The sequence below is a fragment of the Chaetodon auriga genome, chromosome 21 (genome assembly GCF_051107435.1).
Source record: "Chaetodon auriga isolate fChaAug3 chromosome 21, fChaAug3.hap1, whole genome shotgun sequence".
In the NCBI taxonomy this organism is placed as follows: Eukaryota; Metazoa; Chordata; class Actinopteri; order Chaetodontiformes; family Chaetodontidae; genus Chaetodon; species Chaetodon auriga.
The window spans coordinates 6,535,815-6,560,460 of NC_135094.1; the positions used below are offsets into that span (position 1 = coordinate 6,535,815).

A 24,646-nucleotide genomic window follows, 5' to 3' on the forward strand; every position below is an offset into this window, starting at 1 on the left:
ACTATCACTCCTTTCAGTGAAGTTTTCACCACACAGGTTTAAAGACAGAGAGATTTTCCCTCATGAGACCATCAGGCCTGTTAATCAGTGTCATTGAGGAATTAGTCAAATTCTGATGAATGCAATCGATCGAGGACAGTATGAGGAGCTCTTACCGCGCTGTTCGGCCTCTTTTCTCGCTGCTTTGTGGCTTTTATATTCCTTTTTGTTGGTGATCAGTCGCGCGTCTCTCAGGCACAAATCTCGTCCTCACTTCCATGTGCTCGCGACCGGGACCACGCGCTCAGGGGAGCGCTCGGGATACGGCGCGTGACGTCACGGCGAGACTGGGAAGCCGGTGGAGAAACCGGTGCGACATCAATAATAATAATAAAACATGTTATTTAACAACTAAATACCACATGATATAGAATGTAGAGACTTAATTATATGTGGTACTGAAGTGGGAGGTTATTTATGGTGTTTTTATTTGCTATTATTTATTAATTTATATTATTATTCTCACGAGATTTAAACTTGAACCTTAATATTTGTGTGATATCTTCCTCTATAATAGAAATGATACGTTTCTTGGGGGAAAAAACACATTTACACGGTGTAAATAGTCTCTACAGGCAAATTATCAGCTCAGATTCATGTTTGCAGCTTTGTGTCTATACAGTCTTATCTGTGATGTGAAATGATTATGGGCATCACTGATTTTGTATTTTCAATCATGCAAAGAATTTGAAGCAGCAACATTCAGGAAGAAAATCATGTAGGAAATCTGAGTTTGTGTGCATGAACTGATGCTTGTAGTGTTTCTGCTGCATATTAAAGGTAAACCGGCTCATAGCTGAATTCCCTCTTTCATCCACAAAACAGGTTCAGGAGTGATGACGACATTTTTAATGAGATTTCTTCACTTGAGCATCAGTAATATTGGGATATCTTCATTAACAAGCTCCCACTTTGAGTTGAAGTGCCTCTATTTAGATAAGAAACCCTGGTCTGAGCTTACCTTGTCTCGTTTATGACCCCACACCAGAGCAGCATCAAAAACACCATATTCAAGAGAAAATATTTGTACTTTTAACCATTGAAGTACTTCATCTTTTACCCAAAGTGGCCCAAGGAAGAGTGCCTTTGTCTGAGCATCATCACACCTGAACATGACCACCTCAGTCCACGTCAGTCACTTCACGCCATCATTTCTGTGGCTCGCCTCCTCCTGCTGCGACACGCACATATGACTGTACGTCCACTCATAAAAAGGAACTGTGATGTTACGTGTGAAGTGTTTTTTGCAAGAACAAGGACACAAATTCAAGAAGAAACATTTTTTTTTATATTTCAAAAACAATCTAGGAACATAATGAAAAAAACCAAACACTGGGTCTGAACATCCAGACAATTGAAATCCAAAAATACATTTTCTTAGGAAATATTAATTATATACAAAACATAAAAATTTATATTTTAGTTTGGGCCCTCAACAGGGTAGCACCATTTTTTAATATTTTATTAATAAAAATAAACTTTTAAATATTTAATCCACCCATAACTTCAGTTGAGGCAGTTTCAACATTGAAATCAAACAAGATTCCAAACAACTTAATCCATTTTGCATTTGCATGCAACAACTGTACACCGTAAGTCTTGAACTTGCATAAAAAAACAAAAGGCCGAAAAGTCTATGATTCAAACTTTAAGCACGAGAGCCCTGCAGCTGTGCGAGTCTCTGCTTTAAAAGTTCACTTTTCCTGCTCAGCTGTTCTTTGAGTGAGAGGAGTCTCTGTTCGTCCGACTGCATGCTGTAGATGCACTCTGTGGCCTTCTTCAGGATCACTACTTTGGCCGCCTTCTCGTTGTTGGCCACCTCGGGGATCTCGTCCCGCAGGGCGAAGAAGCTCAACTTGAGCTCGTTCCTCCGCTGGCGCTCCAGTACGTTATGAGTCCTTCTCTTGTCATAGTCCTCCGTGTCAGACGTCCGGGGGCTTGAACACTTGCGGTTGCTGCTGATCTGTTTGAGGACCCTGCTGTGGCCGCCGCTACTTCCACCACCGCCGCTGCCGCCGCTGCTGCTGCTGCTGCTCTCCAGCTTCAGCCTCTTGACAGCCGGCTGCTCATGCCTCATGGATGGATGGGCGGCGTAATTATGCTGGTGGGTGGAGACGTGGCACCTCTTCAGCACGAGTGGGCTGGGATGCCTGGTCTCGGACGGGCTGGGGTCGCACCGTTTCACAGCCTGCCTCTTCTCCACCGTGACCACATCGATCTCCTCTTCCTCCTGGTCCTCCTCCTCCTCCTCCTCCTCCTCTTCCTCCTCGTCATCATCTTCATCTTCTGCAACACAAAAGGCAAAACAATCACACACACTGCTTCAGAAGCGAGGTTGTAATACACTCGTGCTGCTGGGGAGGGAGGGGGGCACAATCTCTCCTTCCACATCAGTTGATTGCTTAACACTGCAGCCATACCCTGCAGCTAATCTCACAGCGGTCTACAGCATGACATGGGTGGAACAGACAGCTCGTCCCTACCTCCTGCCTGCAAATCTGACTGCAAATCACAGGAATTAAAGCGAGAGTTGACCTGCTTTTATTCAGAGTAGCACAGACAATCCTGGCGCACTCAGCAAAGGGAAATTCCTAATTGCACAGAGGGGTGTGACTGCACGATGCTTACCTGAGTCACTACAACTGCTGCTGCTGCTGCCGCTGTTCGGTGGAGTATCCAGCCCCAAATCCTTACTAGGCGGCGACCCTGCGCTCTGCTTGGGCGTCTCTGCTATCGGGTAGGGGAAAACCACAGATGGGTCAATGCATTCCGACGCGGACGTGTTCAGGTCTTGCAGGTAGCTGCTGTTCAGCCTCCACGTCGCTGCGCCGGCGGGCTCCGCGCACTCGCCGGCCGCCGACTCCTTCCTCGCAGCGTGCAGGGAGGCGAGCCGCTCGGAGACCACCTTCTCCAGCTTGGCCGCGGCGGAGAAGCCGCTCCACATGCAGTCCTGGATGATGATGGACTTGAGGAAGGTCTGAGAGTAGTCGGCGTCGCAGATGATGCTCTGGTTGACCACGTCGTCGCCCAGGAACTCGGTGACCATCTCCAGCTGATCCGCCGTGGAGGGGAAGAGGCTTGACAGGGACGGCCGGCGGCTCGGGGAGAGGGGAGGGGTCGGCAGCAGTTCAAATTTCTTCCAGATGTCCTCGCTCGGTGCCGGAGGCTGAAGCTGCTGAGGGTAGAAGTCCTCCTCCTCGTTGTCATAGTAGAAATACGGTTGCAGAGAGTCGTAGTCATAGTCATAGTTTTTACTCGCCAAACTTGAAGTCAGCGGCATGTTGTCTCTGTTGTCGTTCTCCTTATTATGAAGCTGGTTGAAAGGGGAAAAAAAGCTCTGATTAGATGTTTATTTTAAAACGTCCGCAGGTGCAAAGCAGACAGCGGCGGCTTGGTTGTGATCTTGCTATGCAGCACTAACTTAAGTGTAAGCAACATCACATGGTCGCTCCAAAACATCAGCCCTGTGTGCACGCGTTGCATGCATGCAAGGCTGCAGCAGCAGGTGCTCAACTGGGAAACTGATAGTAAATGAAGAGCAAGAGGGGAAACCCCATCTTCACTACCCCGCGACTGACGATAAACTAATACCTTTACTGCCTAAACTGCTGTGGGAAGGTGACGTGCAACCTCCAGAAACCCACTCCCTCCCTTACCTTATAGATTTTAAACCGCCGGCGGAAGAAGACGGGGCGAAATCGACCCGAAAGACGCAAAAAAGGGCAGGAAAGTTATTCCAACACGAAAGACACATTAAATCCTTCCACGGAGGCGTTGCAGTCGGTTTCAGTGAGGCTGTGTGAAGCATGCATGGGAAGCTGAGAGGCTGCAGGAGCGACCCGTTGCGGACGACGTGCCGTCGATCCCGAGCAGCGTGAGAATCACAGCTGTGTGCGCTGCCGGCCACAATATAAACGACCGCAGCGCTCTGCCGCTGTATCCTTCCGCTGAGTTTCCCGCGAAACCCTCGCCGGCCTTAAAAATCTCACAAAACCTAAACTCATTTCCCCATTTTAGTCCCCCAAAAAAGCTCTACGCGCCATTTAGGTTGATTTAAACTCGAAACATGTGCTTTCGCTGGTATGTTTTGTCACCAAGTGATATATTCCCTCTTTACGCCGGGTCTATTTCGGCGAAGAAGTGGGAGGGGTCATAGTAGAGTAGAGCTCCCATTGACGGGAGACATGCAAAAAATACTAATGTTAGTAGTAGTAGTAGGAGATAATTAGGACGAGTTATTTTACTACCACCCCGCCTAAAATATCACTGAGCATCCCAGCTGTCTCATGAAATCAACTCAGTCTCTTTGCAGATTCTGGTCTCATCGTATATAACCGATGAGTGAGATTAAAGTCATTTACCTGCATTTGTGCAAACCACACACGCTTGTTTTTGTTTTTCGTTTTTGATCACAATTGTAAGCGACTGTGTGCAGTTGTGCTACAGCAGACCCATGTTGCCAGGGTTGCACGATTTGTGCAGCAGTTTCAGGACAACGCAGCGCAAAGCTCGCAGGTGCAGAAGCTTACCTCGATCTGTCTGCAGGCACCGACACCTCTGAAACAGGTGAATTCGACAAGCACACGCGCTAAATAACTGCAGTTTTATTTTTGGGAGGACGCATGAGTTCACGTGCGCACAGTGGGGAGCAGTGCGCGCGCTCCTGACCACGTCATGTAGCTGGGTTTTGAGGTTGGACAGATTGGCACCAATTAACTACAGGAAGGAAGTAATTAAAGGAGTCAGATGGGTACCGCAGTCGGACGGAGGTGCCCTTCTCTGCCATGATGCGGAGGAGCAGATTGAGCGGGCTCGGAGCGCCCTCTGCTGGTCAAAGCGCTGCAGGAGCGGAGCAGCCCTGCAGGTGCAGGGTCACACTGATGGAGGTGAACTTTGAACTCCACAAGGCATCCATGAAGGCAGAGCCTGTGGACTGAACGCAGATTAAGTTAGGAGTTAGGATTCAGTGAGGAAGGATATCTATCAGTGAAATATGATCCACTACGAGTCTGACAAAGTGAATTTATCAAAGATTTTAGATGTAGACATTTTACAACCTGTATAACTAAAACACTAACTGTGATTAAAGTTCAAAATAAGTCAATAAACAAGAAAACAGAATGAAGAGTGTGGATTTATTTTTGAGAACTTACTCTGTGAATACCTTTTCTTACACAAATGTGTCTCATAAAAGAGATCTGGATCTCAATCACTCTGCTCATTTAAATAAAGGATGAACTCATAAACACGTTTCTAAGTTTTCAAAGACAATAATATGCAAAGTTTGGCCTCTCACTTAAACAAAATACATGAGTAAAACAGTTTTTCTCAGGAAAAAGGTGAAAACTACCATCACAATAAACAGACCAGGACCAGAATTAACTCATAATAAAATTAAGTGTCATATATTTTACTGACTCAAAGAAAAAAAGTCAGTTAAGTTACAAGATTTTTTTCTTAAATATGTTTCTGCATTTTTAGTCCAATGAGATTTTGTCCTGAACATGAGCGTCCATAAGCTCACTGTGGGATCCGTGGCTCCTCAGGCTTCAGAGGAAAAAAGAAATCAATAGTGGAGCGAGTGAATGGAGGAGAGCAGAGAGGAGAGAAGAGGGAAGGAAAGGAGAGAAGAGGGAAGGAAAGGAGAGAAGAGGAAAGGAAAGGAGAGAAGAGGGATACATTTCACGAGTTTGTGTTTCTACCACTGGAAGTCCAGAGGACGAGGAGAAGCAGACCCAGACCCAAACGACGGCCTCTCTCTTGCCTTCACTCTGGGTGCTGCAGCCATCACACCCACCACACTCATGTGTTGTGGTCATTGTGTTTATCGGCTCCGGATGTTTCTCGTGTTGCTTTCAGAGCGTCTGGAGACACAGAGGGAAGCTTTGAGACCGGCTGGCATCATTTCCTCTGATAAGTGGAGACTGAAGGTACTTGGGAGAGGTTTGATTGTTTTCTTTTTTCTCTCTCAGTAAAACTGGTTCCACCACTTCTGATTGAAAAGGTCTGCATGCAGTGAAGTGCAGAGGCTCAGTTTGCAAAAGCACTATGTCTTTTCCATCGAGGGCAGAGATGATCCATCAAATCTGGATCATTCTGCAGTCATTATAAATTCAAGTTCATTTAGTCACTATGTTTTACACTCAAAGGCAATTCAAAGTGTGTTTATATGAGACATAAGATGTTAAATGAGGAATTAATCGGAATAAGAAATATGATTTAAACCAGAGTAAAAGGATACAAAGTGATGGAAACAGAGAAATAAAAAATAAAGTGTGAGATGAAGTGAAACGCCGCAGAGATTTGTGGTGTCTTTGCGGTTTTAATTATGTAAAATAACAGCAGGCTGGGAAAGATGTGTATGATAATCAAAGCGCTGTGGGCTGCTGTATGCCAGCAAAGACACACAGCACCATCACAAAGGAACACAAATAACGGATTTTCTTTATCAGTGAATCTGTTGTATTTTCAATTAACCCATTAGTTGTTCAGATGTCACAGAAGAAGAAAAATGTGCATCACAATCTCCTTTTCAATTGTTTGTTTTGTGCCACAAAGGACCCAGAAGGTTTTAAATTTCAGTTCACAAAATTAGATTGTCAGAATGTTTACAGTGACGCCCTCTAGTGTCCACATCATGTGTGCTACTTTTACAAAAAATCCCACTCAGTGAAAACCACATATCTCCAAACTTGGTGACTGTGAATTTCAATTTTTCTTATAAACTGAAGGAGGAAGTTTTCCTTTATGCCCTGAAGAGAAATCTCCTTTTACTTAAGCTGAATAAAGCATTTAAACGCCTCTGGGATTAGCTTGAAAATGCATCGTCACAAAGCTGAAAACAGGCTATTTTCACACTTTTTAGAGATACGTGGTTCTCACAGGACAGCGACACTACGAACATGTGATGATCTCATAGAAAATGATGCACTGATGTAGATTAAACAAACCAAAAGTAGTTCAAACGAGCTCAACCTCAACATTAATGCAGCAGTAATATTAATCCAAAAACATCAGAAAAACTGAATCTGCAAAGTAACTGGTTACTGAAGTTATCACATAAATGCAGTGGAGTAAAAAAAGTACAATAGTTGTGTTTGTATTGTAGTGAGGTATAAGTATAAACTAGCAGAAAATAGAAATACTCAAGTGTTTTACACGTATAGTTCTTGACTAAATGCAGTTTTACTTTCACCATTGTTGAACGCAGGACTTTTACTTGTAGCAGAGTATTTGCACAGTGAGGTATTAGTACTTTTTCTTAAGTAAAGAATCGCTCTAGAGGAAACTATTGAGCGTTGGGAGGAAATGGCATCAAAATCACACTCAAACAGCTGTCAGCATATAAAAATGTAACCGATCTTTATATCAGCACTGATCTGCACTCCAGCTCTTTCCCATTAAACATACAGCGAGATGTGTGACTGTTGGATGAGTCGTGCACCAGCTGTTGTCCTTCCTTTTGACTCACAGGCTGCTGGTTTCCCTCAGACGTTTGCATCGTGCCATGCAGCGTCTGACACACCTTCGCCTGAAGTCATCCACACACCGGCATGTAGATACACGGAGGGTGTGTTCAGTGTCGCACAGCGAGGACGCAGTTCAGCATGATGCTGCGGTACGAGGCGGAAAATCAATACATGCTCAGCGGAGTCGGCCAGCTAAGACAACAGTGAGCTGATGGCTGATCTGTCAGACCACTCAAGAGCTAATTGTGTCATTAATTATTGACGGTGACAAAAGCAGTTATTGACGTCTAACAGCTACGGAGCCTAAGCTGCGCCCTAACCTTCGTGACAGCACACTCTCAGTTTCATTTTGCTCTAAAAATGCACTTTGTCTCTTCTCGTGAGCCAGCACCAAGTCAAATATAAAGTCAGATTTTTACTACATTTTACTACTGCTTTTACTACATCCACGCGGTGCAGCTGCAGCAATGCTCCGTTTGTGCCCTGGTGATGTTTCATATTCACCTCCTACACACCCAGAATGAAGTCAAGAGTATCTGGAGCAGAGAAACATTATATATTCAAACAAGATCCAAAGAAAGTGACATTCGGTTTAATTATTTAGCAGGAAACATTTCACCTGTATCATCTACAGAAGTGCACAGACGGTCAGTGTAGTGCTTCATCCCATTCACAGACATGTCACTCTCATAACATAATCCCCTGATCGTGATTTTTTCAGCTCACCACCATCGTTTTGCAAAATTGTTAGCATCTTTTCCATGTTTAAAAACAGCTGGATCAATAACAGAAATGTCACACTTCCTTCATATAATGACAGTGTGTGTGAAAAGCAGCTGCCTTGTACTTGTTCACCCTGAGTTGTGTCTGCAGGCGCTCCTCTCAGCCTGCACCAGCCTGCTTTCACTAGTTCTCCTCTGTCTCTCTTTGTCTCTCAAAACCACAAAATACAACGTGAAAAATGAAATTCTCTGAAGAAGAATCTCCTCCTGCTTCCTCTCCACTGGCGAACATACTACACACTTCCAAACTTTGCCTGGGGAGAATGTAAACACGGGCTCTTCAGGGCGGCTGCTGAAAATTCGTTTGGACTAATTTTGTGGGGAATCAGACAGACAGGAAGAATAACTAACTGTACAAATCTTCATGTCCTCGAGCCAATCTTCTCGCTGATGGTCTGACTTCCTTATTGGAGGCATCAGTGTTAGACTGAGACAGTTTCATAACCACTTAAAAGTCCTTGCTGTGGATTTAAGCTCATTGCTTTGAGCGCGTGATAATGACAGAGATCAGCATTTTTGAAGGTGTAGGTTTGCTCTCAGAAGCTTGAGGGGACACAGTGAAGTCAAATACATATAATAACTACCATTATTATAGAAATGATGGATTTAATCCTAAATTTCATCCCCACCTTTACATAAATTTACTGTGCTCCCTGTAACAATGGTAATATAACAAAAAGAAAAATAGAAATTGCTATTTAAAAGTTTGTTGTTAATGTACCAACCACTTAAAACCATGTTCAGTTTCCTGAACAGAGACCTCATACTTTCTGATAAAATACTGTACATAGTACACATAGATAATGAAGTATTTGTATCTTTTGAGCAAAGAGCTTTACCGCCTTACTGTTTCTATGATGGATGCTAAATTGTCTTGTTTTTCTGTAGAATATTAACTGTATATGACAATGTTTTACCTGAACGACATGCAGAGGAGGCGGTGTCCCAGGTGATTGTCGGGGCTGCCTGCAGGCACTACTCAGGGCACAAACACACACCTTACTCTTGATGGGTTCTTAATGCCAAGAAACAATCATCAGTCAGTGGTAATTATAATGAGTTATTCTTTTTATGAGTCCTGGTAATGTTCCCAAAGTGACAATTAGTTCAGTGTTCTGGGTTATTTTCTTTAATTAAACATGATTCATGATTGCGTAACCATTTCTTTGATTTAGAAACCAAACTCTTGTGCAACCGGCAGCACCTGATGGAACTGGCTATCTGAGCACTTGTTGCCATCGAGCTGGTCTGTCTTCTAAAAGCTGTGGGCTCATAATCTAGTCACATCTGGTCAGTCCTGTACACTTGACATGAAGCAGAACTCTCTGCTGTTCCGTGAATTTTCTTTTCTTCTCTATGAAAACTGGGTCAGCCTGTGTGTCAAGTCGCTTTCTCTAAACACAGACCACACCTGCAGCCTGAGACATGTCAGCTGTCTTGTTTTTGATTTGTGCTCCAGAGCCAGAAGTCGCAATATTTTCTATTCTTTATCCGGATCCCCATTAGCTTCCACAAAGTGGTCGCTGGCGGGGTTCGAACGGGACGAGAACAATGAAAAGACAACAATCAAAGCCAACTAAAACAGCACAATGCAAGCCAAATACAAAGATCCGAAAAGTAGTAATGATGACCCTCCATCAAAAAGCTGAAGGAGAGGAGAGAGGAGGGAGAAAGGCAAATCAGCACGATGAAATGGGGCAAGAAGAGGACAGTTTAAAGAGCGCCATCGTTCTCAGAGGGTCTGTCCTGCTGAGTCGTTGTAGTCGTATTATGTGTCCTGCAGCAGCACCTGCGATGCTCCATTTATCTGAAAACAACATAAACCGGCTGTGAGGAACCTGAAGATGAACACCTGGAGGGTGATGAGCTGCTTCGGTAGAGACAGCATCAGCGCCCTTGATTTCCAGCCGGGTCACCTGCGGCATCCAGTTTCCACAGAGCTGAAGTGTATGAAGATCACAGACAGTGTAAAACATGGACGAGGGCTCCATCACCTCACCCACGGGGTTCAGGGCAAACAGGTGGAGCTGAGGCAGAATGAAGCCTGGTGGCTGAAACCCAGCAGCTAGCTGTCACTCAATAATCCCATAATCATGCACAACTTTAAGCCTTGATATAATGTAAAGTAGTGAGTTAAAAAAAAGTTTAAAAAAAAAAAAAAAAACCCATGCAGTTGTCACAAATGGGGAAATTAGCATGAGCATTTTAATATGGAGGTCTAAGGGGATTGACTCACTTTCGGAGCCAGCCTCATTCGAGGAACTGCAGTTTTTAGCACTTTTATTTTGCAGAAGTTGGAAAATCCTGCCACAGCAGAGAAGACGAGTGGAGATTTCCACTCACTGAAAGGCAGCTCGTCTGCGTGAGTCATGTTTGTCATGCTGCACATCCTCATACAGACAGGCAGATGCCAGTTTTAGCCATGCTGGCAGCGTAAACGTACAGATGGCAATGTCGCGCATGCTGTTTGAGACTGTGTTCTTCAGGCCATTAGAGCTGCATTAAATATCAATGGCTGAGATGACAGTGAAAGCAAACTGTTACCATCTCTTTGGAGGAGGTGTGCGTCAGCGGCGGCGTCTTAAATGTGTGATATTCTATACACAACCTACAATATGTGTTTCGGTTCTTTTTTTAACCTGACATCTGTGTTGAGATTTCACCCGTTCGGTCTGTTGCTTTCTGCTGAACGTCGCTAATGCAGGAGAGATGTGGCCCTCTGCGTAATGCTTCAGTCTAATACGTGGCCAGATTTGTTTATCTGTTGTTTTCCAGGCTGAGACACAGATGGATTATCCTCCAGGCCGACAGGACGCAGACCCAGGGGCCTCAGAGGCAGACGCTCTGTCTACAGGCAACATTTCCTGTTCAAAGGTCAAAGAGAAGAACACCTCGATCCTGTTCCCATCGCAATCTGAGTTCTTTCATCTTCAGGATCCGCCCACACGAAACGCAAACCCGTGTTCATTTTTGAACATACATTTGTCCTTCAGTAGCTGATAGCTGCACAGAGCACACAGGCTGACTGAAGCAACTCTGGTGTGTACGCAAGAGAGTGAAAATGACCCAGGTGTGACGATCAAATCTACATCAGGTGTTCCCAGGTGTTGTTACTAAGAGCTGTTATTCACCAAAATGACCACTAGATGGAGCGTTGTATCACTTAAAACCTATATTTGTCATTCATTAACAGGTAGAGTAAATAGAAATCCTTCTCACCGTCCCTTACAGTACTTCAGTATTGCTCTGTTTCTACTTCTGCACTGAGATGAGTTAAGTAACATTTGAAGCTTTGTTTATGGACGTGTTTCCCTTTGATCACTGCTGTGTGCTTATTTTCTGCCCTCTAAATGTCTGCCAGTCAAATGTGCTCAGAACATTTTTGTGATAAGAGAAACCCATAAAAGCCCAGTATCTCCAAACCACACAATATAATTAATGTTGCAGGTGGGTTTTAATAATCTGGGAAACTTGTTAACACGCTTTTCCAAGTCATGGAAAATAATACTAAAATGAACACGTTCATGCCAATGCCAGCGATCGTATCCAACGCTGCCACCTCCGACAGCAGCAGCAGCAGCAGGAACAAACAGCACTCTGCTGAGCTAAATGAAATTATAATTGACTCACACATCCATTATTCTGACACATACAGATAATCTGGGGTCCTGGCTGTTGCAACACACACAAACTGACACGCAATCACACCTGAGCAACACTTCATGCTTTGTTATCCAAACACACCCACATAATGAGCTGTAGTACACACGGCTGGATACAAGCGGAACGAAACACACTTCTGGACTATTTACTTAAAAAGCTGCTCGTAAAAGAAAACCACAAAGTCCTGTGTTATTAAGGACCCTGTGAACGGTTAGCAGAATGTAATGAAACAATCCCGACATTATGGAGGAATTATACTGCTTTAGGAGCTGAACTCAAAAGTGTTCTTGCAGGTATACGGGCTCTTTGGTAAACATCTGACTTTGGTTAAAGCTGCCAAGGAAAGGCATGTCTGCTAGTAAAAGCCTGAGTCAACTGTTAAAATCACTACAGAACCTCCCTCAGGCACCAGGCAGAGGCACAAACAACTTTGTGTTTTGACTGAACGTTACTCACAGTGCAGACTTTACTCACACTGGAACTCTGGTATGTTTCCATTTCACGCTAACTGTAAACAGACCACGTTAGCATACCTGTGTGTGTGTGTGTGTGAAAGGTAACAAGGGACTGTGCAATGACAATGTGCATTTCAAGTCTGAGAAATGGTCAAACGTTTTCTTTTTCCACTGAGCAACAGCTCCTCATTAATGAGAATCTTCTTTGTGAGTTTTTGGCCTCCCAGGTTGATTAAAGCCTAAATAATGAGGATTTTTCGATCAGAATCAAATCGCCCATATTGGCATGACCTCTAATGTACACACTTATTTGCTGTGAGACACATTGTACGAACACAAGTTTTTGCATGTATCAGCTAATTCATGTCATTTCCATATTCAGTGCAATGCATTTTGGTAAAAATAACAGCACACATATCCAATATTTCACAAGTCTCAAGGTTTTTCTTGTTTGTGTAATCAGTGTGCTGTCGTACATCTGTCTGCCAGAACTGAGATTCATCAAATAATCAAATCAAACACATCTGTGTCAGAGATATTTTGTTTTAGTGTTTTCTGATGTTTACACTCATCTCCACTTTTGTTGTGATTTACTACAATTTGATATGTTCAGCATTTGCATTAAAAAGCAATGAAATCAGTAAAAATAGACTTGTTTTGGAACTATTTTTCCCGCTTCGTCCAGCAGGGGTCAGTATTTTCCCAGCTATTGCTCAATCAGAGTTCATCTGTTGGTTCTGTGTATGATTTCTGTCCTCAGTGGAGGTGCACAGTGGAAATATAAAAACTTGTATGGGACCAAACTGTTATCCTGCGTGAAAATACACGTGTCACATTCAGATGTATGGCTGGGGTTTCTCACCATGTGAATCCAGCTGCATACGGTTTTATTCAGCTGAACATCTTTGTACCAGATTCCAGTCAAATTTTCCCAGAATTTGGTAGTTTGTTCATACAGAAGTAATATTCCCCTAAAAACGCGTGTAGGGTTTATTCATCATGACATGCCAGCGGAAGCAAAGCCAGATCAGGTTCATGTTGTTTCTACGCGCCGCGGCCGTCTTTAACGTAAACACACATTATGGGGACTGTGTGTGTTGTGTGTTTACACACAGCGATAATGAAAGCCAGCTTCGGACCCGGTGATGATGTCACGGCCGGGATGCCTGGCCCACGTGCGGCCAGCGGTTGGTTCCAGCCTCGGGGAGGGTCGACAACAACCGGACTGCGCAGCACAGGCGCAGTCAGACGCGGAGCGACAAAACTAATCCGACCAGTTTCGCGTCGGCGCTTTCATGTAAATCTCCACCGGCGACGCCGCGGGACGCCTCCTCGCTCTAATTCGGCGCAGTTTGATGTCACCTTGCGTCTCCCCCCACCCCCTTGATGATGATTTGGGAGGAAGATGCGCCGGTCTGAAATTTTCGTTGACCTTCGCCTCCGCTCAGCAGCATCGAAGCATTGCGAAGCGCAGCCGCCACAGGAGCGCCCCGGCGCCCGCCGCTGCCCCACTTCAGCCTCCCGTTCTCGCTAGAAATACAGGTGCTCCGACCGCCTTCTAGCCGCCACTCTTTGATTTTCTTTCACATCAATCAAGACCGAGGCAGATGCCCTCGCTCTGTCAGCCCGGCTTGTACTATGGTGGAGTTTCCATCTCTCAGTCCCTACTGGCCTCTCATCCGCTTTCTGGTGCCTTTGGCCATCACCAATGTTGCCATCGACCTCGGGGAACAGGTAACGTTTCTTCCTGGTTCGTTGTTTTCCGCCGTAGCGTTCGGTCAATAACGGAAAAGCCTGGAGCTGCGATTTGGCGTTTGCTAGCTGCGGCTAACGGATCCAGGCGTTATTTATTCCGCCTGTGTGAGAAATGTGTTTGAGGGTCTGAGCATCAGGTTTTGACGTCCAGAAAACAGCGTTTCTCCTCTCTGACAGCTGAGTGCTTCGAGCCCGTTCGGTCGTTTCAACGCGGCGGGCTGGAGCTGTAGCCACAGCTAGCTTAGCTGAGCCGCCGTGAAGGTATCCATTAGGCTGTTCTATACATTATTTAGGAAGTGGGACCTCACGCAGAGAGAGGCCCTTGTTTATCCTGATGAAATGTTTTTGTCACTTCTGGCAGCAGTTACGTGAAGCCGCTGCGGGTTTTTGATCCTCCAGCCTGACCTAGACAAGCACCTCTCTGTCTGTCTGTGATTTATTTGTCTTCTGATTAATAAGTAAATCTGATCCAGGGCCTGTTTAGGAGATGATGGCGGATCATGTACCCGGCTTTTTTCTTTTTTTTTTTCATTTTTCCCTGATCGCCATATTTTCTTGCTTAGCCATTTCCTGTGCGGTCTCGGTTGATCTGGTGGCTGCCCTCTCCCAGAAGACAATGAGCAGATAGTGTGAGAGTAAAAAAACATGGAGATGTTGGGATTAAGCTTATGTAATGGCTCTGTTAGCTGGTATAAATAGCACACAGCCCTGCAAAGGAAAAGGGCAGCAGCAGCAGCAGTTGTAGTTGTTCCTCAGGTAAAACTGAATGGAAATAATTCTGGGATGTGCTGTGGGTGTTTCCTGTGCAGACATTATGAAGGCACGAGCTGCTTTGCATTAGACAAATGTCTCATTGTGCCACATGGAGAAATCCACCATTAAAGTGAAGACAGACAGTGAAGGGCGGCGGTGGTCGCAGTTCAGTCTGGTCAGAGATAAAGTTAGACTAAGTCATGGTCATGTGGACCGGTCACGCTATGACACACTGAACTTCCCTTGTGTGCTGTCTCACTCCCCACCCCCACCTCATCCCTTTTCCAGGCCCTCAACAGGGGCATAGCCACAGTCAAAGAGGATGCAGTTGAAATGCTGGCCAGCTACGGCCTGGCCTACTCCCTGATGAAGTTCTTCACCGGTCCCATGAGCGACTTCAAGAATGTGGGCTTGGTGTTTGTCAACAGCAAGAGGGACCGGAGGAAGGCTGTGTTCTGCATGGTGACGGCCGGGGCCATCGCGTTCGTCCTTCACATCTTGATAGGTGTGTGTTTAAGGGTTGTTTGTGCACATGTGATGACACGCTGCGCTTAAACCGCATCCTGTAAAAGTTAAGTTTTGGTTTTTGTGGCGAACCTGAGCTTGAATTATTGTAGCACCCTCTGAGAATCACAGTCTCTGCTGCTCAAAACAATCAAAACAGGACAGAAACGGTCTCTTTCACCTCATCTGTGGTTTCCTCTTTTTATCTGTAGCCTACACAGATTTAGGATATTACATCATTAACAAGCTCCACCATGTGGATGAATCTGTGGGGCACAAGACAAGAAAGGCCTTCCTATACCTGGCTGCGTTCCCTCTGTTGGATGCAATGGTGAGTGTGCAGTATAGCAGGATTATTCTGCAAGAGATTTTATCATGCGAGCGTGAATATAACTGCAGCTGACCTATAAATGTCTGTTTTTTTAATCCGCTGTCCACGCTGGTCTCCAGCGATGGTGTATTCCCTCCTTTAAAGTCCAGGCCTGTCATCCAGCTGCGGTTGAGCTTTTGTTTTTAAAGCTCGGTGTCTTTGTCTTGGCGTAACATCTCTGTCCATTGTTGTGTTTTGCAGGCGTGGATTCATGCAGGGATACTTCTCAAGCACAAGTACAGCGTCATCGTAGGCTCAGCCTCCATCTCTGATGTTGTGGCCCAGGTAATTTCCTTCGTTTTGACTGAATGTGTGTGAAGGGATCAGTCTGAGGTTTCACGGCTGCTGTTCTCTCCTGCAGATCGTGTTCGTGGCCATTCTCCTCCACAGTAACCTGGAGTGTGTGGAGCCTTTACTCATCCCGATCCTTTCCCTGTATATGGGTGCCTTGGTCCGTTTCAGCATCGTCGGTCTGGGTTACTACTGTAACATTCACGACAGCATCCCAGACTCCAGTGGACTTGACGTGGGGGTAAGTGCTGCCTTTTTACGGCTAAACTGTGTAGTTAGTTGTCAGTTCATAAAATTAGGAGTTAAGTGTGTCTTTCTTCAAAATTGAGAGCGGTTTGTTGGACGTGTCTCCATCCCTGCAGGGCGATGCCACCATCAAAAAGATGCTGAGTTTCTGGTGGCCCCTGGCCCTCATCCTGGCCACTCAGCGCATCAGCCGACCCATCGTCAACCTCTTTGTGTCTCGCGACCTCAAGGGGACCTCTGATGCGACAGAGGTGGGTGTGTCAGGAGTTTAATTCACCAAACATGTCTGAACCAGAAAGCTGTCATTCCTGATTGTGACTGTCCCGCTTGACTGAGGAGAATCACATTACATTTAATCCGGATGTTATCAATGGAGCTGCCACCAATGACATAACAGCAAAGCTCGTATAATTCTATTGTTGGATAAAAGGTGTCATTAAGAGGGACTTTACAGCTACGTGGAGCCAGTGGACTAATTTTCCCTCAAGTTATTGCAGATGAAATGCCAGATGCTAACAAACTCCCTCTGGAGCTTTCTGGCTTACAGAGACCCTAACTACTAGAGACAATACAAAGCTGTTTACCAGAATGAACTGGAAATCATTGACAACACTGGCTGCCAGTGGTTTGGGTGATTCACCATGTTCATGTGAAACTCAGGGCATGATTACACCGAGTGAAAACATTCCTACATGGCCCTACTGTTCCTGCGTAAAGCCTGTCACGGCCCGTTGTTGTTTGGGACACAATAACAAGCTCAAGGCTGTTATCCAATCGTAAACTTGTGAAAAACCGCACGCCGCTGGGAAAGTGAGAGACACACGTGTTGCCTTCGTGTCTGCTGTTGTTGGACAGCTGTCATTAATTTCGCTGTGTGTGCTGCGTGTGGTATTTTCAGCATTAAAGCGGCGGCGTGCCGATAACTTATAGCTGTCGTGTCTTTGTCATTCCAGGCCGTGGCCGTCCTCACAGCCACATACCCTGTGGGTCACATGCCCTACGGTTGGTTAACTGAACTGAGAGCAGTGTACCCTGCCTTTGACAAGGTATTCCAGACTCCCCCTACCAGCGTTTGCTGCACTTTGTTGTCGACGGGTTTGTTTATGCCTCTAATTCTGCTCTCTTCCCAACAGAACAATCCCAGCAACAAGCTGAACGCTGGCAGCCCTGTCACCAAGTCAAACATTAAAAAGTTTACATTCTGCTGCCTGGCTCTCTCACTCACGGTAAGATGAGCACGTCACGTGTTTTCGCTCGCATAATTTCACGGTTTGTGCTCCAAGAATATGGCATTGATTAGCACAGAGAGAAGGTGTGGCTCACGGATTGTTTTCACGGCCCGTGTGGAAACAATCCTTAACTTCTGGCCGGAGGTTTGGATGAAAAGTTGATGAGGTTTAGAGCTGAAACCATTCGAATGAATCTGCAGCAATTCTGATAATTCCTCGTCCATTATCATGAAAATCTGCTTGAGCGTCTCAAATGTGATGTCTTTGTTACAAAATCAATTAAAAATCTTATATTTTGGGGTTTTGGACCATTGGTCAGACAAAATTAGCAACCTGAAGACCTCATCATGAGCGCTGGGAAGCTGAGAGACTCTGATGTTTGATTGGCCAAATGAATTATTGTAAAGCTGCAGCCCTTATGAGGTGTCCTGCCTTAAGAAAACAAACCAGTTGCTGTAATGGAGACGCTTGTTATTTGCACATCTAGACCCTCCTTGACAGTTGATACCGCTAACATGAAGTCCAGTGTTCACTCTCAATGCAGTCACTCCTACACATGCAGAGTATTGGTTTACAGCCTGAGGTGTCCTTCACTGAGACTCCACTTCTCCCACAGTCGGTGTCAGTTGTCCCACCACGGTGCTTTACAACAAGCTCGTATCCAAAGTCATTTCCTTTAGAAATGCTTAATCATACTGCACACGCACATATGTTTTGACACTAAATACATGTTTTATTTTCTTTTGGAGGGGGGGTTAAATCTATTTCTGCACGCGCTAAAAAGGTAGAAACACATCAGAAACACGCTGAACGTTTTCCCCAAAACACAGCGCCTGGGCCGTGTTTACCCTTCTGTAATCCTGCTGGGAGACGCCGCGTGCCGGTCAGGCTTCAGACTGACACAACGCGTCCAGCGTTATGCAGAAACATGTTTGACATAGTTTCTGAAAGATCGCTACAGGCAGTGCTGTCAAAGGTCCCCCGCTAACTCAGCGCTAAACCCTCAGAAACAAAGCCAAAATTTGTGAGTTCTTTAAAAAAAGGTGTCACATTCAAGGCTGATTATGCGGGTTCAGTGATGGGGGTTCACGGTCGCAGGCGTACTCAATGTACTTTTGCCTTGCCGTCATGTTGTGGTTTCAGGTTGCACACAGAGGGAGACACATTAGGGTGGAATTTGTGAAGAGGCTAAGGAGCTTTTGTGTCCCGTCCCCCCACCGCCTCAATCTTTAAGAGCTTAATAAAACAGGCATGCACATAAAAGGGAACAGTGAACACATTCCCAAAGCCCCTCGCAGGTGAGCTTCTCTGCTAAGTGATGGGGGCTGAAGCTGCATTACGTTTGCTGCTGCAGAGTTTTTGTTTGGATTATCCCGCCTGTACGATCCGGACTCTCTGATCATATTTGCCCTTGATTCAACGTTAATACAACAATGCAAAGCCAACTTCTGTGGAGCAAAAAGGAGCCTTTGCCCCAGTTAGTTGTCTTAACAGCCTGAATAAGAAAAACAGGAAGTTTGTGGCCAAGGTTGGGTCTTTTTAGGAGGAGGAGGAGGAGGAGGAGGAGGAGGAGGAGGAGGAGAGTGGCACACCAGATGTGGAATCCCAGAGCTGTAAACATGTATGTGAGGGTGTGTGTGCTCCTCACAGTGCAACAGGCAGATAGGTATGGCCTGTAGCGGCGTCGAAAACACAAGCCGAGGGCCTTCATGCCAGGGCTTGTTCTGATTACACATGAAGGAGAGACGGCAGAATGAAAAACAGCAGAGGAGGACGTGGAATTCGGGAGAGGAGCAGAGAGATGTTCTGGAACAAATATGTCCGTCTTATGAAAGCAGGCCGTGCTGAGGACGGCGAGGCGGCGAGCGTGGATGTGTCACCTTGTTTAGAGGAACCACAGCTGAGTCAGGGGAGACGGCGGCTCCGCTTGAGCCACACAAATTAGTTATTACGTGCCTCCATCTTGCTAAAATAATGATAGATGGTAAGGTAATGCCACATGAAATCATCATTTACTGTAATCTCTTCCTATATTTTGGGTTCATGGGATCAAAAACCACAAAACCACATCAAAGGCTTTGGCACAATTCATCAATTCCTGCTACACATGTAAATCAGTAAAAACAGTGAGATGGTGAAATGTTTATGGAAGCACTGTGGGCCATTTCTCTTTAGTTTACTCACGATATTGTGGCGCTTGTGGCTTGTCGGCCTTTCTTCTAACCTTATACTTACCATAAGTATGACTCAGTGTCGGCAGCGTGAAATAATTTTACATTTATTCATTTTGCAGACGTGTCGGTCCAAACAAACGAGGTGCAGGCAGCGCAGGCCACAGTAGATCAAGTAGAAGCCTCAGAGAACAAATGCAGCAGCACTCGGTTCCACATTCCACCTGACACGTGCCACAAGGTTAGGATGCAAATAGAGAAGGATGTAGCTGAGAAGCACATTAGATGAGCAAGTACTCTCAGAAGAGGATTGAAGAGAAAGAAGATTTTTGACGACTTTGACTCCAGAACATGAATAAAAACAGAATGCAGTCATTTGCAAACAAACGGCTTTCTGACGACAGATTCTATCACCTGTTATCAGTGAACCTGTTTACCTGTGGAATGTTCCAAACAGGTGTTTTTGGAGCATTCCACATTTTTCTCAGTCTTTAGTCGCTCCTGTTGGACTTGTTTGAAACGTGTTGCTGCATCAAACTCAGAATAAGCAGATATTTACAAAAATCAATGAAGCTGATGAGGTAAAATATGAAATATGTTGTTTATGTGCCGTTCTTAAGGATTAGCAAGTTATCACATTCTGTTTAATGTTTTGCACAGCGTCCAACTCTTTGGAATCCGGGTCGTAGGTGAGCTTTTGTGACATGATCTGAATGCGAGCAGCCGCAGGGAGCCAGAGTCGTGAGAAACGGAGTGACGACGTGTGTTCGGCTGGTTGAAGACCAGATGTGCAGCCACATTTTGGACTGTCTGCAGAGGCTTTGCTGTGCATGCTGGCCGGCCTGCCAGCAGGGCGGTGCAGCAGTGAAGGAGAGAGATGAGCAGAGCCTGTTCAAGAGTGGAGAGGCCTGTTCAGGCAGATAGGACACGATCAGTCAGATGTCATATAGTACACGATGTTCCGCAAATGCCTTCATTCATGACTTACGACAAATATCGTTTAAGAGGTCACTTTCCTGATCTGGACTTGACAGACACTGAGAATGGAGCTTTACTCGAATGTTGAAGTAGATAAATCGTTCACTTTATTCTATAGAAATTGCAGACTTTTGGCTTATGAACTGGATCAAGTTCGCAGTGTTTGGCACGACTGGCTGCAGATGTAGTTCTTGTCTTGTTTGGATTCGGGTGTTGTGTCTCGTGCTGTGGGGGCTGTGTTTGTGTGTTTGTATATTTGGTGGATTTCCATTGTGGGATATCTCCTGGAGCGCTGCTTGTGGGAGGTTTGTGTTTGGATGATGTGGATGCACTGTGCTGTAAATGAGTACTTGGAAGAAAAGGGGACCAAGTACTGATCTTTGTGGTGTCCCACTGGACAGGAAGTGACATTTAGACTCTCCATCTGAGCCATGACACTCTGAAGCCTGGATGTAGGGCTCAAACCACATGGGTCTTGGTGGCTCAGACAAGGTGGACAGGACGGTTTGGTGGTTGCCTGGGCCGGCTTACACTTTGTGGGGAAGGTGCACAAAGACAACAGCGTGTCCAGCTCATCAGAAAAGTGGCCCAACTGGTGGAGGGTCAATAACAATAAGAGAGATATTGACCTCACTAAAATGAGGAAGGTTGAATTTGTTGTCTCAGGTCTTTACACCAGTGAGGTCTTAACAGGGGGAAGGATGGAGCCAGATATGACCCAGATGACGCACTGATTGTTTTTCACTCACAGCTGAGATAACATGAGAGAGTGCATGACAGTGTAGTCAGAGAGGAACCAGAAAAACCCCTTTCACGGATCTGTAGCCCGCCCCCAGCCCCCCCCCCCCCCCCCGGTGCTTGATCTAAGTTTGGAGTGCGGAGAAACTGTCTTTATACAATTTTAAACAAACGGATGTATAATTCAGGCTCAGATCAGACAGGCTCACGCCGCTCGACACGCCCTAATGTGCTCATAATACAGTAACAGCTTTGAGATGCTCTGGTAACGCTGCACGTGCCTCGGCAGCTGCTTCCAGAAACAATAACATTGTCCGGCGTGCGCTTGCTCGCTCGCTCTTGTTATGCGAGCTTCAAAGGCCCACATTCGATCTGAAAGCCCTTCAGTTAATGAACTAATGAAATCTAATGAGGCGTGCCGGCCGCTCTATTGTGGTGCAGCGAACGCAAAAATGAATTTGCCTTTGTTGGTTTTGTGTCCAGCTTTGCTTTGTGGTGTTTTGGACTCCTCATGTGTCCGAGAAGATCCTGGTTGATGTCATTGGAGTGGAGTACGCTTTCGCTGAGCTGTGCGTGGTCCCGCTCCGAATTTTCTCCTTCTTTCCTCTGCCAGGTAAGACCTTCGATTAGCTGTTTTTCAGCATCAGCGTCCAGCTGGATTTTCCTTCCTGCTGTGGCTTTAACCCGGGGCGTAGCTCGGACCAGTGGGGTGATGTTTCCACTTTGTGTGTGTGTGTGTGTGTGTGTGTGTGTGTGTCTGTGTTTGCAGTGACTGTTCGGGCTCATTTGACTGGATGGCTCATGACCCTGAAAAAGACCTTTGTGCTGGCCCCCAGCTCGGTTCTCCGCATCATTGTCCTCATCACCAGTCTGGTTGTGCTGCCTTATATGGGGTAAGTCAACACTTCAGAGAACACTGCCGGGGTCACAGAGGTCAGCGCTGTGACTCAGGCTTTCTTGTTTCGTACAGTATTTTGTGTTTTTAGATCTTTTTTTATGCCTGAAAAGGTCGAACAGGAGGAGGCTTCCCGTCCGCCTCAGAAACTCTTCAGTAAGTTTGGATAAAAGGCAGCAGCCACCGAAACTTCACACGATCCTTTTGTCTCTCAGGGTTCACGGGGCCACACTCGGGGTGGGATCCCTCCTGGCCGGCTTCATAGGGGAGTCGACAATGGTTGCCATAGCGGCCTGCTATGTTTATCGACAGCAGGTGAGATCACCTGGGTTGTTCATTGTTACAAACATGACAGCACACACCTTGTTCTGTGATTCCTGAGTTGAACCAGGTGTGTCTCCAATTTATCACGATGGTCCTGTTTGATCTGAGCTGTGATGTAACCGAGATGTTCAAGAAGAAAAGACCTCCGAAACCTTTTATCTGCACTTCTGATGTGCTCGTCCTCATCACTGAAATTTGGATTTAAGTGACAAAAACGATGTTTCCACTTCCTGTGCAGCCCGTCTGCGTCTCTCTGGAGTTTCTCTGAGTTTCTAGTCTAGTTCACTCTCTGAATCTTTACTCGCTGCCTGTTGTATGTGACATATATTGCTCAATAATTGAGGGGAGATTTGCACACAGAGCTGCATAATTTACTCTATTTAGTCTGAAAAGTCCCATGTTTCCTTGTTTTCACTAACTACTGAATTTGGGACATTTTTGAACCATCCTTTTTCAGTAAGAAAATGAATGTGTATTATTGAAATCAAACTTTACTGCAGTCACAGCCAGCATTTAATGACAGGGGCAAAGAACCAGAAGCATAACCTAATGAGGTGATCCGGTTCAAGAGGCTCTGCATGCTCCTAAATACTTCCGTCTTCACGTGAGGACTGGATTACTCAGTTATACTGCTTTCTTTCTTTTTGCAGCTTATCAAGTATTAGATTTGCACAACAAAGGTATCAGCTGCAGTTTTTGGCCGAGCTCGGCCTCCTTTCCTCACTGAGCGTTGCGTGGTTTTCATTTCTTCGTCTGCTGCCTCTGCAGAAAAACAACGAGATGTCCAATGAGCTGGTGGTGGAGGGCGAGGACTCCGCCCCGATGAGCGAGGTGTGCTCCAGGACTCAGATGGATGCCATTGAGGAGCTCCAGGAGGAGGAGGAGGAGCAGGAGTGAACTCTCTGACAGCAGGAGGAGAAGGTAAAGCCGACCTCCACGTGGAACTTTGCTGGAGAGGAGACCGCCGAGTGTTACAGTGCTGGAGCGGAGCGAGGACCCGAGTATGGTTTGGTTTCAGAGGTTCTCCGACAGACTTTGACTAAAGAGTGACGAGGTCTTCTTCACGTGGACCCCCCACCATTAAAACGCACACTGTAAAGAAAGCCATGCACCTCCAAGTGTTCATTCATCCGTGTAAATACCTTCTGTCTTCCGACCTTTTCAACAGTTCTCATCATTTTTGCATCATCACATCAGCGGGTGTATTAACCACTTTCATGTGTCTACTGGTAAACAAGGGAAAACGACACAGGAGAACGTGTCCTCCTCCGCAGCGAGAAACATCTGTCGAGTGGTAGTGGAGTTGCCAAAATACGGAGTTCATTATTTTATGTTATTTTATCAAGATTAAGCAGCAAGGCCTTGCTTGAATTCAAATATAGACATGTTGTGGGACTTGTTGGGTTGTGCAATCGTATTTTACATACAATGGTGTACAGATTATTGTTGTTTTCTATAGGTAATGCAATGTGTATATTTAATTGCCCAGAGGGGTCAGGAATCCCTCGTTATATCATTGCGTGTGTTACAGAATACAGTTATGATTGTTCACTTTCCATGCAGTCTGGGAGTCCATCTACTTTTGTTTTGCCAAGCATTTTCCTGGTAGTATTCAGACTGTCGTATGTACTGTATATACTGTATAGGCATTCTTATTTGGCAAATAAATTGCTTTATTATTAACCCTCGTGTTTTGTTTTGACATTGGCTTTAGGCCCTCGTCGTCCGACCCCACTGCTGTGTGTAAAAACCTTTTTTTCCTTTAAATAACCAGCTGTGTATTAGAGGAGCGCTAACGCCTTCCCTTTGACACAGCCAGCTTTGCACATTCTGTGAAGGTGACAAAACACTGAGTTGACCATAAAGCATGTTATTACACCAAATAAGGAAATGGTTTTTGATGTTATATGAGCCACGTGTGAACCAAAATTCACTGACAGACCAAACAAATGCACAGTGTGTTAGCCTACACAGTGAAGTCACA

At 45.6% G+C, this 24,646-nt stretch overlaps 2 protein-coding genes across 2 annotated transcripts; one reads left to right on the plus strand and one right to left on the minus strand.

Annotated features, from left to right (window-relative positions):
* Nucleotides 1–1,304: 1,304 nt before the first annotated feature.
* myca (MYC proto-oncogene, bHLH transcription factor a) lies at nt 1,305–3,922 on the minus strand. The gene is made up of 3 exons (XM_076760973.1): nt 3,696–3,922; nt 2,668–3,352; nt 1,305–2,325 (listed from the first exon to the last, which is right to left on the minus strand). The coding sequence occupies exons 2-3, from the start codon at nt 3,317–3,319 to the stop codon at nt 1,688–1,690; spliced, it is 1,290 nt and encodes a 429-aa protein (XP_076617088.1). The 5' UTR covers nt 3,320–3,352; nt 3,696–3,922; the 3' UTR covers nt 1,305–1,687.
* Nucleotides 3,923–13,650: 9,728 nt separating this feature from the next.
* On the plus strand, nt 13,651–24,345 carry ankha (ANKH inorganic pyrophosphate transport regulator a). The gene is made up of 12 exons (XM_076761505.1): nt 13,651–14,142; nt 15,205–15,421; nt 15,633–15,751; nt 15,992–16,075; nt 16,152–16,322; nt 16,444–16,578; nt 17,281–17,373; nt 17,461–17,553; nt 21,927–22,056; nt 22,213–22,336; nt 22,554–22,653; nt 23,431–24,345. The coding sequence occupies exons 1-12, from the start codon at nt 14,047–14,049 to the stop codon at nt 23,557–23,559; spliced, it is 1,491 nt and encodes a 496-aa protein (XP_076617620.1). The 5' UTR covers nt 13,651–14,046; the 3' UTR covers nt 23,560–24,345.
* Nucleotides 24,346–24,646: the final 301 nt, after the last annotated feature.

Bases quoted from the DNA above. Each gene is read 5' to 3' on its own strand.
- myca (XM_076760973.1), bottom strand. From the start codon at position 3,319: ATGCCGCTGACTTCAAGTTTGGCGAGTAAAAACTATGACTATGACTAC. The intron at 2,326-2,667 runs GTAAGCATCGTG...TTTGTGTTGCAG, and splicing joins CAGCAGTTGTAGTGACTCAG to AAGATGAAGATGATGACGAG.
- ankha (XM_076761505.1), top strand. From the start codon at position 14,047: ATGGTGGAGTTTCCATCTCTCAGTCCCTACTGGCCTCTCATCCGCTTT. The intron at 16,579-17,280 runs GTGGGTGTGTCA...TTGTCATTCCAG, and splicing joins GGACCTCTGATGCGACAGAG to GCCGTGGCCGTCCTCACAGC. The intron at 22,057-22,212 runs GTAAGACCTTCG...CTGTGTTTGCAG, and splicing joins CTCCTTCTTTCCTCTGCCAG to TGACTGTTCGGGCTCATTTG.